At 33.8% G+C, this 16,418-nt stretch overlaps 4 protein-coding genes across 4 annotated transcripts; 3 read left to right on the forward strand and 1 right to left on the reverse strand.

The window, feature by feature from the left end:
• Positions 1-69: 69 nt before the first annotated feature.
• On the forward strand, positions 70-3,212 carry LOC125576372 (calcium-dependent protein kinase 29-like). Its single transcript, XM_048736293.1, has 8 exons — positions 70-982; positions 1,655-1,798; positions 1,903-2,055; positions 2,143-2,255; positions 2,341-2,508; positions 2,585-2,712; positions 2,811-2,910; positions 2,977-3,212. The coding sequence occupies exons 1-8, from the start codon at positions 85-87 to the stop codon at positions 3,058-3,060; spliced, it is 1,788 nt and encodes a 595-aa protein (XP_048592250.1). The 5' UTR covers positions 70-84; the 3' UTR covers positions 3,061-3,212.
• Positions 3,213-3,396: 184 nt separating this feature from the next.
• LOC125576373 (RNA pseudouridine synthase 2, chloroplastic-like) lies at positions 3,397-5,808 on the forward strand. The gene is made up of 8 exons (XM_048736294.1): positions 3,397-3,820; positions 3,894-4,037; positions 4,217-4,429; positions 4,507-4,709; positions 4,786-4,864; positions 4,991-5,166; positions 5,273-5,375; positions 5,502-5,808. Exons 1-8 carry the CDS (start codon positions 3,494-3,496, stop codon positions 5,508-5,510), a joined length of 1,254 nt encoding a protein of 417 aa, XP_048592251.1. The 5' UTR covers positions 3,397-3,493; the 3' UTR covers positions 5,511-5,808.
• Positions 5,809-6,345: 537 nt separating this feature from the next.
• LOC106403211 (jacalin-related lectin 38-like) lies at positions 6,346-10,624 on the reverse strand. The gene is made up of 2 exons (XM_013844060.3): positions 6,833-10,624; positions 6,346-6,772 (listed from the first exon to the last, which is right to left on the reverse strand). The coding sequence occupies exons 1-2, from the start codon at positions 8,117-8,119 to the stop codon at positions 6,536-6,538; spliced, it is 1,524 nt and encodes a 507-aa protein (XP_013699514.2). The 5' UTR covers positions 8,120-10,624; the 3' UTR covers positions 6,346-6,535.
• A 1,975-nt stretch (positions 10,625-12,599) lies between these two features.
• Positions 12,600-13,533, forward strand: LOC106405401 (myrosinase-binding protein 2-like). Its single transcript, XM_013845960.3, has 2 exons — positions 12,600-13,006; positions 13,104-13,533. Exons 1-2 carry the CDS (start codon positions 12,803-12,805, stop codon positions 13,371-13,373), a joined length of 474 nt encoding a protein of 157 aa, XP_013701414.1. The 5' UTR covers positions 12,600-12,802; the 3' UTR covers positions 13,374-13,533.
• Positions 13,534-16,418: the final 2,885 nt, after the last annotated feature.

Consider the following 16,418-nt stretch of genomic DNA (forward strand, 5'->3'; position numbering starts at 1 on the left):
AACAAAACGATACCATAACCTTGTCAAAACGCAAAAGCAAAGCATCCCCAAACCCCAATTCAAGCCAAATATTTTGTACTCAGAATGTTTCTTTACATGTATTCGTATGATCGTATAACCCTCTTTATATACAAAACCTTAAGAATAAAATGGACAGGAAAAAAAAAACAAAATACACGGAATAAGACAGAAGACCTTTCTACATTTGCTCACATGTTCAGAAAACTCAATAAAGCCACCAGAAACAAGAGAAACCAAAACACTCGAACAAAACATTTTTTCAACAGAATGGGTTTCTGCTTCTCCAAGTCACAAACACAGGAGATCCCAATCTCCTCTTCTTCCGATTCTACCCCTCCTCATCGCTACCAACCTCTCCCTAAACCAACAAATCCTCAAACCCAAACCAGTACTTTCCCCACCACTCCCAAACCCAAACCGGCTCCCCCACCTTCCTCCTCCGGTTCTCAAATCGGTCCAATCCTTAACCGACCAATGATCGACCTCTCAGCTCTCTACGACCTCCACAAAGAACTCGGCCGCGGCCAGTTCGGCATCACGTACCGTTGCACTGACAAATCCAACGGCCGAGAGTATGCATGCAAATCAATCTCCAAACGCAAACTCATACGTCAAAAAGACATCGAAGACGTGAGACGCGAAGTCATGATCTTGCAGCACCTCACTGGTCAACCAAACATCGTCGAGTTTCGAGGCGCTTACGAGGATAAAGACAATCTTCACGTGGTTATGGAGCTTTGTTCTGGAGGCGAGCTATTTGATCGTATTATCAAGAAAGGGAGTTACTCTGAGAAAGAAGCTGCGAATATTTTCAGACAGATTGTGAACGTTGTTCATGTTTGTCATTTCATGGGTGTTGTTCATAGAGACTTGAAGCCTGAGAACTTCTTGCTTGTTAGTGCGGATGATGATTCTCCTATTAAAGCCACAGACTTTGGACTCTCTGTTTTCATCGAAGAAGGTAAATATAAGAATAGTTCATCTTCTTGATATTTTCCTTTTCCATATTAATACACATACACATATTTGGAAAATATTAACATTAATAATTATTTCACCTAACCATAACGAATCTCGAGACTAATAAAAAAATGAAAATTACAGAAAGTTATTTAACATATAATGTTAATAAACTTTACATTAAATTTTGAAAAAAAATATATTTAATTTGAAACAAAACAAATTCTATAAAACTCTAGAACGTCAAGTTTTAAAACTAGAAACTGAGGGAGTATTGCACTTTTTACATTAATTAAGGGTCGTCTTGTTCAAAGGTTTGTCTTTGTTGAGTGTGTGTAGGTCCTTTAGGACATAAACAGCATGTTTTAACTTGTGGTATAATCAAGAAATAAAGATAGCGACATTGTATCTCCTTTCCGTGTGAGATCAACCAAGTGGGACACCAAGTCAACTTCGAAAACGACTTGGGTCAACCACCTAGTCAAGTGATGGTTCCCACATATTTGAAAAATAAAAAATGCTAGTACAACAGAAATTATTTGATGTGAAAGTCTTCCTTTTTCAAGATTTTGGTTCACACCTAGAAAAACAAAAGACTTGAAACTGGAGATGTGTATTAAGATTGTACATGCTACAACCTTCAAATAACAAGTGCCATGTTTATTCTGTGTAGGTAAAGTATACAAAGATGTAGTCGGTAGCGCATACTATGTTGCACCTGAAGTTCTACATCGAAACTACGGTAAAGAGATCGATGTGTGGAGCGCTGGTGTCATGCTTTACATTCTTCTATGCGGTGTTCCTCCATTTTGGGGTGGTATGTTAAAAACATTTTTTTGTGAATCTAAAGTTTATTATCACTCCATTTGAAGAATGTTAAGAAATGAAATGTTACAAAACCGGTACTATATATTGTTTTAGAGACCGAGAAGACTATATTTGAGGCGGTCTTAGAAGGGAATTTAGATCTTGAATCTTCTCCTTGGCCTACTATATCGGAAAGTGCAAAGGACTTGATAAGAAAGATGTTGGCAAGAGACCCTAAAAAACGGATTACTGCAGCTGAAGCACTTGGTATGTGTTTGCAATTTGTCTTGATTTGTGACACATTATATATACCTCATAGCTAACTAACTAAGCGTTATTTTGTTGCGATTAAAGCGCATCCATGGTTGACGGATAGCGAAGTTTCAGATAAACCAATTGATAGTGCAGTCCTTATTAGGATGAAGCAGTTCCGCGCAATGAACAAGCTCAAGAAACTTGCCTTGAAGGTAAAGTTAACTGATACTCCATCATCAAAAAGATGATTTAAAGAACATTAAAGTTAACTGTTGTCTTTTGTCTTTTGTTTAATAGGTCATAGCTGAAAACTTATCAGAAGAAGAGATTAAGGGATTAAAGCAGATGTTTAAAAACATTGATACGGACGGAAGTGGCACCATCACTTTTGATGAACTAAGAACCGGTTTACATCGTCTTGGATCCAAACTTACTGAATCTGAAATCAAACAACTCATGGAAGCTGTAAGAAGACAAGAACACAAATCCACTTGGTGATATAATTAAGCTAATTACATTATTATTCTGTTTTTGATGATAGGCTGATGTGGATAAAAGCGGGACGATTGATTACATTGAGTTCATAACAGCTACAATGCATCGGCATAGATTGGAGAAAGAGGAGCATTTGCTAGAAGCATTCAAATACTTTGACAAAGACAGAAGCGGGTTTGTTTTTTTTGTTTTTCCTTATATTGTGACAGAAATATATTAAAGATGAAATTATCTTTCTAACGTAATCTTTCATATTTTTCTTCTTCTTAAAGATACATCACAAGGGACGAGCTTAAGCATTCGATGACACAGTATGGAATGGGTGATGATGCTACCATAGATGAAGTCATCAATGATGTTGATACAGACAACGTAAGAATAAATTTAATTACTTTTATTAATTTTGTGTTGATTTCTATAAATGTTGATGATTGATAGGATGGGAGAATAAATTATGAGGAGTTTGTGGCGATGATGACGAAGGGAACTACAGATCATTCAGATGCGAAGCTGATCAGATGATATATTCATCTAGACATATAGATGCTTTGCTTCCACCATTAATAAAGTATAAAACTAATAATAAAGTATCAAAAAAGAAAAACGAATGAGACGAGAATCAATGCATTCTTTTGACATTTCTCTTTAAATGTTTAAAATGATTTGTTTGTACCTACCTGCGTGAGTTTGAATATAAGAAGAACGAAAATCCCCTGAAAGTACGTAACAAAGTAATAAATAAAATCAAACAGAGAACGAACGTGTCCAAACCTAACGAATCCTAAACGGTTCGTTAGTGAAAGTAACGTTGTCGGAAAAGCCTTTTACGGCCCAACTCGAGACCCATGAGGCTTTTAAATGAAAATAGCAAACCCTCTGTGTCGCCTAGAGGCTTTCGTGAAACGCTGCTAAAACACCAGATAACAAATCGGAATTTTTTTTAAAATTGACGACGATGCTCTCCATCTCTCCGGTGCCGAGCTTCTCTATAACCTCCGTGAAATATCTTCGCTCTCCTTCCTCTTCCTCCTTCATCTCCGTCTTCCCTAAACTTTCCAGATTCGTCACAGCCACTTCCGCAACCCCCAATTCAACACCGGAGACCACCACCACGAGAGTCAACAACGCCGGCCTCAAACTCGACGAGACAGTCTCCGTCTCCAAAGGCAAGATTCGCCTCGACTCATGGATCTCCTCTCGCGTCGATGGAGTTAGCCGAGCTCGCGTACAGTCCAGCATCCGCCAAGGACTCGTCTCCGTCAATGGCCACGTCATCGATAAGGTTTCGAACTTCAGATTCAAATCCTTCAAAATTTGCGTCAAACAAAGTTTTCACCTTTAGATCTCTCTTGCAGGTTTCGCACAATGTGAAAGCTGGCGATGAGGTTCATTGTACGATATCAAAGCTCCAACCTTTGAGAGCTGAACCCGAAGACATACCGTTAGATATAGTTTACGAAGATCAGCACGTGCTCGTCGTTAACAAACCGCCTCACATGGTAGTCACGTGTTTCTTTAATACTTTGAAAAAATTGAATCTTTGGTGTTTACCAATGTTCAAGAAATCGCTAGGCAGTGTTTATTTAGACGTCTTATAGAAGATTATTGTTTAAAACCGGCGCCTAAACCGATTTTTAGAACACTGGTGTTGAAGAATCTCTCTCGTTTGGTGGTTTAGGTTGTTCATCCTGCGCCTGGGAATCCTAATGGGACGCTTGTTAACGGAATACTTCACCATTGTAGTCTCCCTTGTGTTGCTACTTATTCAAACCAAGAAGATGATGATGATTCGGATGAAGAAGAAACGTTTTCAGATGATGAAGGGATGATTCGTCCAGGTATTGTTCATAGGTTGGATAAAGGGACTAGTGGATTGCTCGTTGTAGCTAAGGTTAGTACCTGTCTTTTGTCTTTTTTTCTTTTTGTTGCTTTATGAGGTGTGACTTTAACTGGAAGTGTGATGGTCAGGATGAGCATTCTCATGCTCATTTGGCGGAACAGTTCAAGCTGCACACGATTGAGAGAGTTTATATAAGTCTTACCACTGGAGTTCCTTCTCCGTCTCAGGGGAGGATTGATGTACCGATTGGTAGGGATTCGAATAATCGGATCCGTATGGCTGCTATACCTGGATCATTGAGCCGTGGAAGGGCTCGTCATGCTGCTAGTAGGTGATGGAGCAGTCTTTTTTACAAGTGCACTGTAACACTGATGCTTGTATCCTCACATATTCTCATGTTCTCTTAGGTATAAGGTAGTTGAAACACTCGCTGGAGGTGGCTCTGCGTTGGTTGAGTGGAGACTAGAAACTGGCCGTACACATCAGGTAGTGAAAGAAATCAAAATCTGTAAATTTGTTTTTTAATTTGTTCACATCTATGTCTGCAAGAGTTTGACTTTAACCTCTATGTTGCTGATATACTACCTGAGTTTCATCTTGATTTGAGTTTAGATACGTGCGCATGCCAAGTACATGGGAGTACCTCTACTGGGTGACGAAGTGTATGGAGGAACGAAAAGCATGGCACTTTCTCTTCTGCAGAGAAGAGTCTCCCGGAGTGATCAAGAAGAGATCATAGAGCTGGTGTCAAGAATGGATAGGCCTTGTCTTCATGCTATAGTTCTCGGGTGAGAGATAACTCAAAATCTCAGTCTTTATAGTCTAAACTCAAAGCTTAGGAGATAGAACATGTTTATAATAACTGCTTTTCTCTAATTATGTTTTCTTTCACAGCTTTGAACATCCGTGCACAGGAGAAATCATAAAGTTTTCATGTCCACCGCCTCCGGATCTTGCTGAGATAGTAGGCCTGCTTCGTAGAAGCGGAAGAGACAAAGTAACCACCAAACTCTACTTTTATTTTACTTAATCTCATGCCTAGAGCTAAGTTACTCTGTTTTCATTACAGAGATTTTGTTTATGCTGAGTCTTCTTAAGTCGTGGTCTTTCTTTCTTTTGGCAGGTGGAATAATCTCTCGATTTTGGTTTATAAACTCATAGTCTCGGACATTGATTCTGCAGTAGCATGAGAGATATCAACGCCACTATCCTTTAAAGCAGCAAGCAATCAAACTTCTCTCTGAAGATATTTGACGAAACAAATGAAAGTGTAGTCTCAGTTTCATGATCCAAGTGTTTTATAGTACAGCTAAGAGGTGTATAAAGCTCAAATGGGAACTTACCAAAAACATCTACGTGTTTCAAATGATATTCCAAACCCAACAAAATCAACATCAGCTAAGCTAATAGACACCTGTATCTTTCGCCTTCTCCCTTCTCGCCACAATTTATAAAGAGATAACAGAGGCACAAACAGAAAAGAATGATGAGCAGACCACTGATCAGTAGCTATTTTTGACAAATCAAGTACACTATTCTTGATGTATATAAAATAAGCATCTCGCTGTGGTGATTGGTCAAGAATATGTATGTGAATAGACTCAGTTTCTCTGTAATCTGCGACGTTTCAAAGATAAAATCATGTGCACAAAAAAGAAAGTTTCATTCACATTTTACCCCCAACAAAAAAAAAGTTTCAAGTCTCAACGATTAAAAGCATTTAAGTACGAACCCGAATAAAATATAAGAACTCGAAAACCTTGTCTTGAAGGATCCATGAGGGTACACGAAACATTTTACTCAGTTTCTTCTGCTAAGGCTTAGTAATAGACATTTCCATACTTTCTAAAATCTTTCCGAGTTTCATCCTCCGATAACTATCTTGAACTTTTTTAGCACTACAGATCTCTCGAGCGTTTCCTATACTTGTCACTGACTCGTCTTGCAGAAATATAGTTACTCGATTATATGTTTAAATTTATTTGATAAACAAAAGAGTAAAGCCTTTCTGTAATGAAAGTACATCTTATCTATTAATTTCACTGCTAGCTACAAATAAAAATGGTAAAATAATAAGTCTTTCTAACATTATGTTTAAACATCACTATAAATAATGATGCAGTAATATTTTTAAATGTTTGGTAGGAAATAAAAAATCTAGAAGGGGACGTTGCGATGGACACCGAAAGCGGTGAGGTAGACATCAGTGTTTCTTCCGTAAAACCCGATTATCTTCCTGCCTCCTCCTCCTCGGAGCACAAATGGCGTCCCATCCTCGGGTCCATATCGGGGCGCTATTTTTCTCTTGTGCAACCGGAACGTGAGGGAGGTAATGTAGTTGTCGTTGTAGGTGCCCTCGACAGCTTCAATGTAGTCATCATCATCGATTAAAACCTATAACAAAAAACCTATATTATAGATCATGAGTTAGAAAAATAAAATAAGAAAACTCACGTCATCATATGTAATATGTGTTGCATTCCCGTGAACGGCTCCGATTACAACTGCCTTGTTGTTGGAGTAATCAAATTTGACAAAGGCCACGCCAGTATCACTTTGTCCTACACTTATTTTCTTCACATTATCGAAGAAGCCATCGTCCCATTCGTTTTCTCCAACTCCATTGGTCGCTTCTACTCCTCTGGGGAATACAAAATGGGACTTGGCATCGTTCGCCCCAGTAGGAAGTGGAACGAAACTCGGATAGTAGGTAAGATGACGAGTTCGAAACCCAACCAACTCATTTATTTCAATTTCGTGAAACTTATCTCCCTTGACAATATAAATACACGTATTTCCGTTTTCATTAATGCAACACAATGCGAGACCATTACTTTTCTCGTCGATGAAGTAACTTGGTCTTTCTGAGTCGTCAACTAGTATATTTGACCATATAGGAACTAGCACATTCATGAACTTCATCCACTCTACGGATTCTCCATCCCCATTTTTAATCGTATCTTTTGTCACCCAAATCTCAATATTCCTTGTGTTCCAGTCTTGCTCTAAAATAGAAAATCGATCTCTCCTATAAATCTCAAGAACTCTAACATTTGATAGATCGTTTTTGCCAGGCAAGTTACAATAGGGTTTGAGACTTTCAATAGAAAAATCAAAACTTAGAATAAAAGGCTGGCGTGCACTTTTTTTAACAGCAATCCAATACAAAGTTCCATTCAGAGATATAGTATAGCTACCCCAAACCATACTCCAGCTATGGGATGAAAACTCGTACGATTTCCATGCATTGGATCCAACCTCCGTGGTATTAACATACCTGGTGTCATAATTCATACGAGACCCAAAGAGCTTGTAATGGTTGTCGGGTTTACTATAGTCGTATCCCATCCCAATGAACCAACAAAATGATGGTTTCGATTTGATCCATCTAATACGTCTTAACCATGGGTTGCAAATCCCGAAGCCCGTAGATGTGGCATAAATCAATAATCCCTCGCAATAGTGCATTCTCATGACCATCCTATGTTCATAGTTGGGAATATCGGAGGGTAAGTCATGCACTTCTATAGATGGACCGTCGAAATTAACGTCTACTGAACAAGTCTTAGATTCGGAAATCAAGACGAACTGTGGACGAGCCAAATGATTGTTAATGAACTTCAAATCATTTAAAAGAGTGTTCCATCGTTTGCAAACAGATCTGAATCGAGCTACAGATTTCAGTGGAATCCGAGAGAGTATACTTTCCTCCAGTTCCCACAAAAGATGCTCTTGCTGCATTATATTATCTGTTATGGGCTAGGTTTGTGACAAAATAATCATTTACATCACAATTTGATTATATATAGATGGATCTGTATAGGAGGAATTTGTAAATTACATTGGAAATATTAGTCCATATATAAACAAGGAAAATAGCAGTGCGTGGAGAATGAACAAGAGAACAAAATCCTTTTGTTTTCAGAATTAACTAGAGTTGGTAAGAGATATTAAAAAAAATTAACTTAGAACACATCCAATGAAAGATTTTCTACAGATTATCATCCAAAAATGAATGAAAATGAAAAAGAAGAAGAAAAGTATCTCATTTGAGAACTCATGAGATATTCTTCCTAATAGGTGGTCATCTTTTAATTAATCTATTTATGTTTAGTATTAAATTTAAACAAAAGATCAGATTATGTTAAAATATGATAAATTTTAGATACTAATTTCAAGAAGCTTTATGGTAGGCATGCATAAAGAAACTTTATGGATAGGCACACAAAAATCAAATAATTAATCTGGATTGGATGTTAGTCACTGGACCTATATAAAAAAAGTAATAATTATAGTCACTAGATTTATATCCAAAATAAAAAGTTATATAACTTAAAATATAAAATAAATCCGCAAAGAAAAATATATATAAAAATAATTAAATTAAAAGTTCAAAAATAATAAAATCTTTGACTATGACTGATCATTTGTTTTGCTTAAACTTATAACCTCTTATGTAATTGAAATATTAGGGAAGATATTTTTAAAAAAAGATCTTCGTATTAATTTTGTTTACAAAGACATGTGGAAAAACATAAGAACAAAATAAATACAAATGAACTGAAAATAAATCAACTACTTCCCGGTCCACTCAGAACGGGTTAGTCGAAACCCTAATTCAAAATACAAAGGAAAAAAAACAGATTAGCCGCCACCAGCCAACCCAACACAGTAGGAATGAACTTTCAGATTTCATTTTAGGGTCAGTTTGGATTTACATGTTTTGGAAGCAAAAATTTAGTCTCATTCAGATATTGTAATAGTTCAATTGGTGGCGGTTCGGTTTCACTCGGGTTTGGTCGGATATAGTGACATATTGGAAATATGGTTAAACTCCAAAATACATATCTAAGTTCACAATTTGAATGTTTTTGAAAACTTACATTGACAAAGACTTTGTGGCATGATTAAAAAGTGGTTGTTAAAAAAGGAAAAATTCCATAAAAATACCCCAACTAAATTGTCACTGACTCGTCTTGCAGAAATATTCCTCTGCTTCACCTCGAGGATGTTCCTCTGCTTGAGCTTGGCTCACTTGGAGTCCTCTAGCAATATTATCTTCCGTCTCCATTGATTATTTCCTTCTCCAACACTCTTACAGACCAAATAATCTTCATATACTGGCTCCTTGCTTGTAACCCATGAAAGCAGTCTACAAAAGAGATGAAAAAGAAACATGATGATTTAACAAACATATATGATTCAAGTGTAACCCACATTAAACCATATCACGACATACATGGTAACATGGATCCCGCAAGAACAGATATAGAAGTGAGAACATATATTTGACAATATTGTTCTGTAAGGTCGTGATGTAAGGAGCAGTATCTCTTCACGTTTATTAACAACACTATGATAAGTATTATGAGAAACAAACTAAGCAGGCTTTGTTCTTAAACAGCACCAAGCACACTGCTCAATCAGAAAAAATAATAAGGCATATGAGGAGACCTAGAGCCGTTCGCAAAAGAGTAGACGAAGTGAATCATTCTTAGAACTGACGCTTGTTTCTTTTTAAGAATCTACATCAGATTTCATAAAATAATCAGAGTAGGATGAAAGCAAAAACTTTAAAACGAATCGTCCAACTACCAAGATTTTAGGTACTAACGCTTACAAAATAATTACGCAGAGCCTCCTTAGTTGTTGCTGCTGGCGACCGGATGAGCCAATTGTGCAAATATAAGGCCCGATTAGAAACAAAGCCCATCCGTATGTAGTCTGAATTTAATGAAACGCTGTGTATTGATTGTTCTCCCACGTGGCGCGCCTAGGATCACTGACTTTCTGATCTGGAATCCTAGGTGGCAGCATGAGAAGAGAGAAAACACTTTTATATATATACAGAAAAAAAATAATATTTAGTTTTCTCTCAATTTGTGAAAACTATTTTAAAATATATTTATTATTCAGTTTTGTTATTTTTATTAAAACATATATTTTTTATTAAAAAACATATGTTTATCTAAATGTTTACTAAAATAATATGTTTTGTTATTTTCATTTACTCTTTAAAACTATTATTTTTGGAAATTTTTTATTTTTATAGAGAACTAATGAAGATTTTGGATAATGATTTAAAAATTAGGATACATTTTTTTTATATAGATGGGTATCCTTTCAGAAATTTTAATCAATAAGTTGCATTTTCAAAACTTTTTTTTTAAATTGCTATTTTGGAAAATTTTCATTTTATAGAGAACTACTGTAGATTTAAGCTTTGGATTTAGAAATTAGGATAACAAGAATTTTTGTTGATAGATGAGTATACTTTCATAATTTTCACCAATAGGTTGCATTTTTTAAATAATTATTTTCTTAGAGATTTTTCATTTTTATAGAGAACTATTGTTGATAACAATAATTTTTGATGATCGATAAGTATTCTTTCAGATTTTTTCACGAATAGATTGCATTATTAAAATAATATTTTTAAAAGCTGCTATTTTTGGAAATTTTTCATTTTTATAGGGAACTATTGTAGATTTCGAATTATGATTCAAAAATTAAGATAACAAGATTTTTGTTGATAGATGAGTATTCTTTTATAATTTTTTAGCAGCTGGTTGTATTTTTTAAATATATTTTTTTAAACTGTTATTTTTGGCAAGTTTTCATTTTTATAGAGAACTATTGTAGATTTGAGATTCTGATTCAGAAATTAGGATAACAAGAATTTTTGTTGATGGATGAGTATTCTTTCGGAATTTTTCATCAATTGGTTGCACTTTTTAAATCATTTTTTTAACTGCTATTTTTGGAAAGTTTTCATTTTTTTTAAGGAGAACTATTGTATATTTGAGTTTTTAATTAGAAATTAGGAGAACAAGAATTGTTTTTGATAGATGAGTATTCTTTCAGAATTTTACATCAATAAGTTGTATTTTAAAAATATTTTTTTAAACCGTTATTTTGGAATATTTTCATTTTATAGAAAACTATTGTGGTTGGAGTTTGGTTTAGAAATTAGGATAACAATAAATTTTTTGATAGATGAGCATTCTTTCAGAATTTTTAATCAATAGGTTGCTTTTTTAAAATATTTTTTTTAAAATAATTTTTTTTTAAAAATTGCTTTTTTTTTTGAAAGTTTTCAATTTTTCAGGGAATCATTGTAGATTTAAGGTTGCGAGTTAGAAATTAGGATAACAAAAATTTAACAGATAAATGAATATTTTTTTTAAGAATTTTTCACTAATAGATTGCAATTTTAAAATATTTTTTTTAAACTGTTATATTTGGAAAATTTTCATTTTATTGAGAACAATCGTAGATTTGGCATTCTGATTTAGAAATTAAGATAAACGAGTTTTTTTTTATAATAGTTTATTGTTATCATGTATGTAGTAATACCCTTCAAGTCTTTATACACAAACTACCCTAATTAATATAACCATTCAAAATAACGCAATCAAATAAACGATTATGTTTACCTACCAATGCGAAGATGAATGATGGATCCGATCCTTACTCTTTAGTTTTGCGCAGTGGCGGACCCATTCACACAAAAGAGATGTCAACTGACACCGTATAAATTACAAAAGTTGATTATAGTCACTTCAAAATTTACCATCACATGACCCCTGTAAAATTGGCTTGATGACCCCGCTAGTTTTTTCGGGAGTCTGTGCTTTTTATATCCACATCTCAGAGTTTACACAAGACAAAGTATAAATGAGCAAAAACAATAATCTTGCATTGCTGTCTTTTTGCTTCAAGAAGAGTTGATTCTTTCAAAGTATCAGTAGAATCAAGTGATCATATTTAATTTGGATATATAGTGCCACAGACTGCAAGTAGAAGGCGGTTGGCCAATCAGGGAAGACTTCTTGCGCAATCATCCCATCGTAAAGAGCTCGATCTGGTTGATTGCAGAATAAATAGCATAGACTACGCCTCGCATAAACACTTGGGTACACCGTTCTCCTAGAATCAATGAACTGAGAATAACAGTGAATGGCGGTTTCAAAGTCTTGCTCTAGGAAGGCTTGATCACCATGTTTTCGAACCTCTTGAATATCTTTTACCTCTTCCATCCATTCTTCGAAAGAGTCTGTGCTTTTGTTTTTTCTTCTACACAGGTTCATTTACTCTTTTTATTCTTTCTTCAACCGATGCTTACTAAAAATGTAATTTGTTATGATAAAGTTTCCAGTTTTGTACTCTCTTCTTATATTTTATTTATTATTTTCCGGTTAAAGCTCTTTATTGCTGCTTTAAATCTTTCAACCACCGTTCCACAAAGATGAGTAGATTTCATATCACAAAAACTAGATTTCGTGTGGCATAAGATATGGTCCGTTAGAAATGTCGCTATATATAAGTCCGTTTCCGCCTAAGATTTACTCAGTATCACACAACAAATTTATCCCTCTCTCTCTTTAATTGTTATATCTCTATCTCTCTGTGTGAAAGAACACAATGGCACAACAAAGGATGGGTCCTTCTGGATTTCAACTCGCTGGAGACAACAGTTTCGACGACGGTGCACTAGACTTCGACGGCGTAAAGAATGTGTCCATTGGGGTTCGTGAAAAACAAATCGTTTATATAAGCTTAACGTACTCAAGGGGCGAAAATAAGGAGACGATCACCCACGGAGAACAACCTAACGAGAACATGGAGGTTCTGTCTCTACACACCCTTTTTCATCTCTTTTACATACGCATGCAGTCGATCGATATTGCCAATTACTTTAAATGCATTTAATTTATGTATGCAGATCACGTTTGGAAAAGGTGAAGGGTATTGTAAGACTGTCGGAGGCATTTACAAACGTGGAACTCCGCAGCTTCCAACAGGGTATATTAGCAACTTGTATTTTGTAACCTCCAAAGGACAGAAGACGGAATCGTACGTTCGAGCCGCTGCAGATGAGTCGGATGAGGCTTTCAGTTTCACTGCGGATGGGGAAACCCAATTGGTTGGATTATTCGGACGGTTCGGGCAGAAAGGATTAATCACGATAGGGGCGTTGTTTGCACCAGAATGAAGCCAAGATTAAAGAAGTAAGCAAAGATGAAGGAAGAAGCTGATATAATTATATAAAGAAACATATACAGAAAAATAAACATGTATGGAGTTACGTACATCAAAGTAACAAAATATTGTTAGCAAAAAAAAAAGTAATAAAATATCAGTATTTATTTTAAGGCAACAGTGTAGAATTTCAGCATTATTTCAACCCGTACGCAAATATTTTCTTTATATATTATAAATTTCAATTATTTTATAACATTTTAGGAGTAGTTTACTCAATCAGAACACTTAACAAAAATTATTGCGTCAGCTACTTTTGTCGAAGGTGCTTGAACTATAAACAAGCTTAATTAGGTTATGGATTAAACTAAAGTTCTTAAGGGATATTTTTAATCAACTGGATACACTTCTTTTTTCTGTTGAACGAACTGGATACACTCTTTCTGAGTCCTCTTTTGTTGACATCATTTAACACCACCGAGTCTCTAAACTACTATATATAACTTGCGTGTTTTTCAATTCTTTAAATTTTTGAAAAACAAAACACATACCAACAATTATATTTAGTTATAATTAGGTTAAATAAAAATGACTGTTGGTTGGATTATTTTAATTATTTGATTGCATTAATTTGAATGGCTGTTTTGATTCTAAGAAAATCTATTAAAACGAGAATGTATGGAACAATTACAGAACAATTTGAATAATTATATTAATTCGAGTATAGTTATTAAACGAATACTTGTGAGGGCATTACTAAAATGTAACTATACTAAGAGGATCTTTAAATTTAGTCATCTAAATGTCCGAACACGAGTCTACGACATGAAATACAAGAAAACAACACATCTATTAACTCACTCACCCTGTCGGTATATTTTGTTAATTAACCATGGAATTTATTTATGGGCTTATTTAATTTGTTTAATAACCAAAAAAGTGAAAATTAGTTTTGTAGAGAAAGAGAATAGAGAGAGATAGGAAGAGAAAAACAGAGAAAGAAAGAGAGACAGTGTGTGTTTTGGTTACTTAGCAAATTTGTTTTTTTTTTTGTGGTTATAGAGTGTAATTCTGCTTATTTATTAACAAATGATCAACAGTTGACCAAAAACATTATTTATAATCAGCAAAAATAAATTTCACCTTATAATTTTTTTATTCAATCATGGGTCAGTAATAGTTAGATTTTAAATAAATGATATAAATAAGTAACTATGGGCTGGACATCACAATTGGTTGCATTAAACTAATTTGGGTTACTGTATTTGGTAGAGTAATTAACTGTTTACGAAGATTAGATGTTTTGAAAAAATCTTTCACCTTTTATACTACTATGAGCATCATTAATAATAGGTTTTTATTTTTTGTCAAAATAATAGGTTTCTGAAACTGAATCTCTGAATATAAATTTAAGAATATTTAACATAAGACAATTTTTTAATTAAAACTAAAAATTTGCTGGATTGACATATGTATAATATATACTATTAAAAAGGGATTATCTTAGAAATCTATTATACAAAGATTAGATTGTTGCACTTACTCATTAACTATTTATTATTTCAAATCATATTTTTATTTTCTGTAGCTATAAAATATTTTAAATTAAATAATTTATTACTCCTTGTTATATTTACGAAACTAATTATAGGAACCACATTTATGAATGGAATTTCACAAAATTGCATAGAGTAATAAATGAAATCAAATGAATTTAATAAAATAAATGTAGATTGATAAAGTTATATAAGGAAACTTGTGTTTGTAACTAAATATTTCCATTGCTGATTTTCAGTATAATAGGATACATTAATTATGTTTTAATCTAAGGCTGTGGTATGACTTTAAATATTTGCAAAACACAGCAATGCCTAAAAAAAGTCTTGGTTTTAATTGTATTGATGAATAGATTTTATCTCTCTCTAGTCGAGTTATCTTCTTATTTTTTGTTTAACTAACCCCCAAGTATTAAGAAACAAAAACAAAAGAAAAACTAACCCAAGTTAGAAGCCCACTCAATTAACCCAATCCCGACTCAGTGATAAGCAAACTACCGATATATTCAATTCAGTTTAACACTAAATTTAAAATGTTTAAGCCAATGATGTGAAAACAAACGGTAGGTATATTTCTGAAATATGTTTCTCTGGAGTATTTAAGGTTTTATTATACAGAGGACCTCTATTGCAGAGTTCACTAGTATCTCATGAATTAATTTAAAATTTTATTACTGTTTAATTAAATTTATATTTTATCACTAGTATTAAATTTATACTTTAAATATTTTAAAGTATTTTTAAATATTTTAGATGTAGCTTCAACATTAATATAGTTACTCGATTATATGTTTAAATTTATTTGATAAACAAAAGAGTAAAGCCTTTCTGTAATGAAAGTACATCTTATCTATTAATTTCACTGCTACAAATAAAAATGGTAAAATAATAAGTCTTTCTAACATCCCCTATATATTAATAGAGAAACATTTGAAAAGTTATAACATGTATTTTATACTAATTAAAAAACGTTCTTGCTGATGTGTCACGCAATTAAGCTATTAATTTTGCTTACGTGTCAGCTTAGAATTCAATTGCATAATTTGTTTGTCCAAATCCAATTGCTAGAGAATGTAATATTTAGAGGAAATATAAGTGTATCACGTTTTTATAAAGGGATGTAGTACTACGAAATATGATTTATGACATACCGTAACAAACATATAAACTATGGTTGAACATTAAAAAAAAAAACATAACTTGCTATTGATATCATAAGAACTTGGCGATTGATAAACATGTGCATGGTATTTTAGCTTTTTTGATAAACAATAGTACGATACTAAACCATAAACAAGGGTGTTGGTAAACAATGGTCAACCATAAAAAGTTGACAAAGAGAACTATGATGATAGTTTATACATTTAAAAACAACGATGATAATTTATATATCCGAAAAAATTGATAAACAAACAAAACCGGACATGTTCTTCTGTTAGTCTAGAGTAACAGTTATAATATTTAAATTCTCAAGAAAAAATTCAACATAAAACCTTGGTAGC

Source organism: Brassica napus, chromosome A7 (assembly GCF_020379485.1).
Source record: "Brassica napus cultivar Da-Ae chromosome A7, Da-Ae, whole genome shotgun sequence".
Classification (NCBI taxonomy): Eukaryota; Viridiplantae; Streptophyta; class Magnoliopsida; order Brassicales; family Brassicaceae; genus Brassica; species Brassica napus.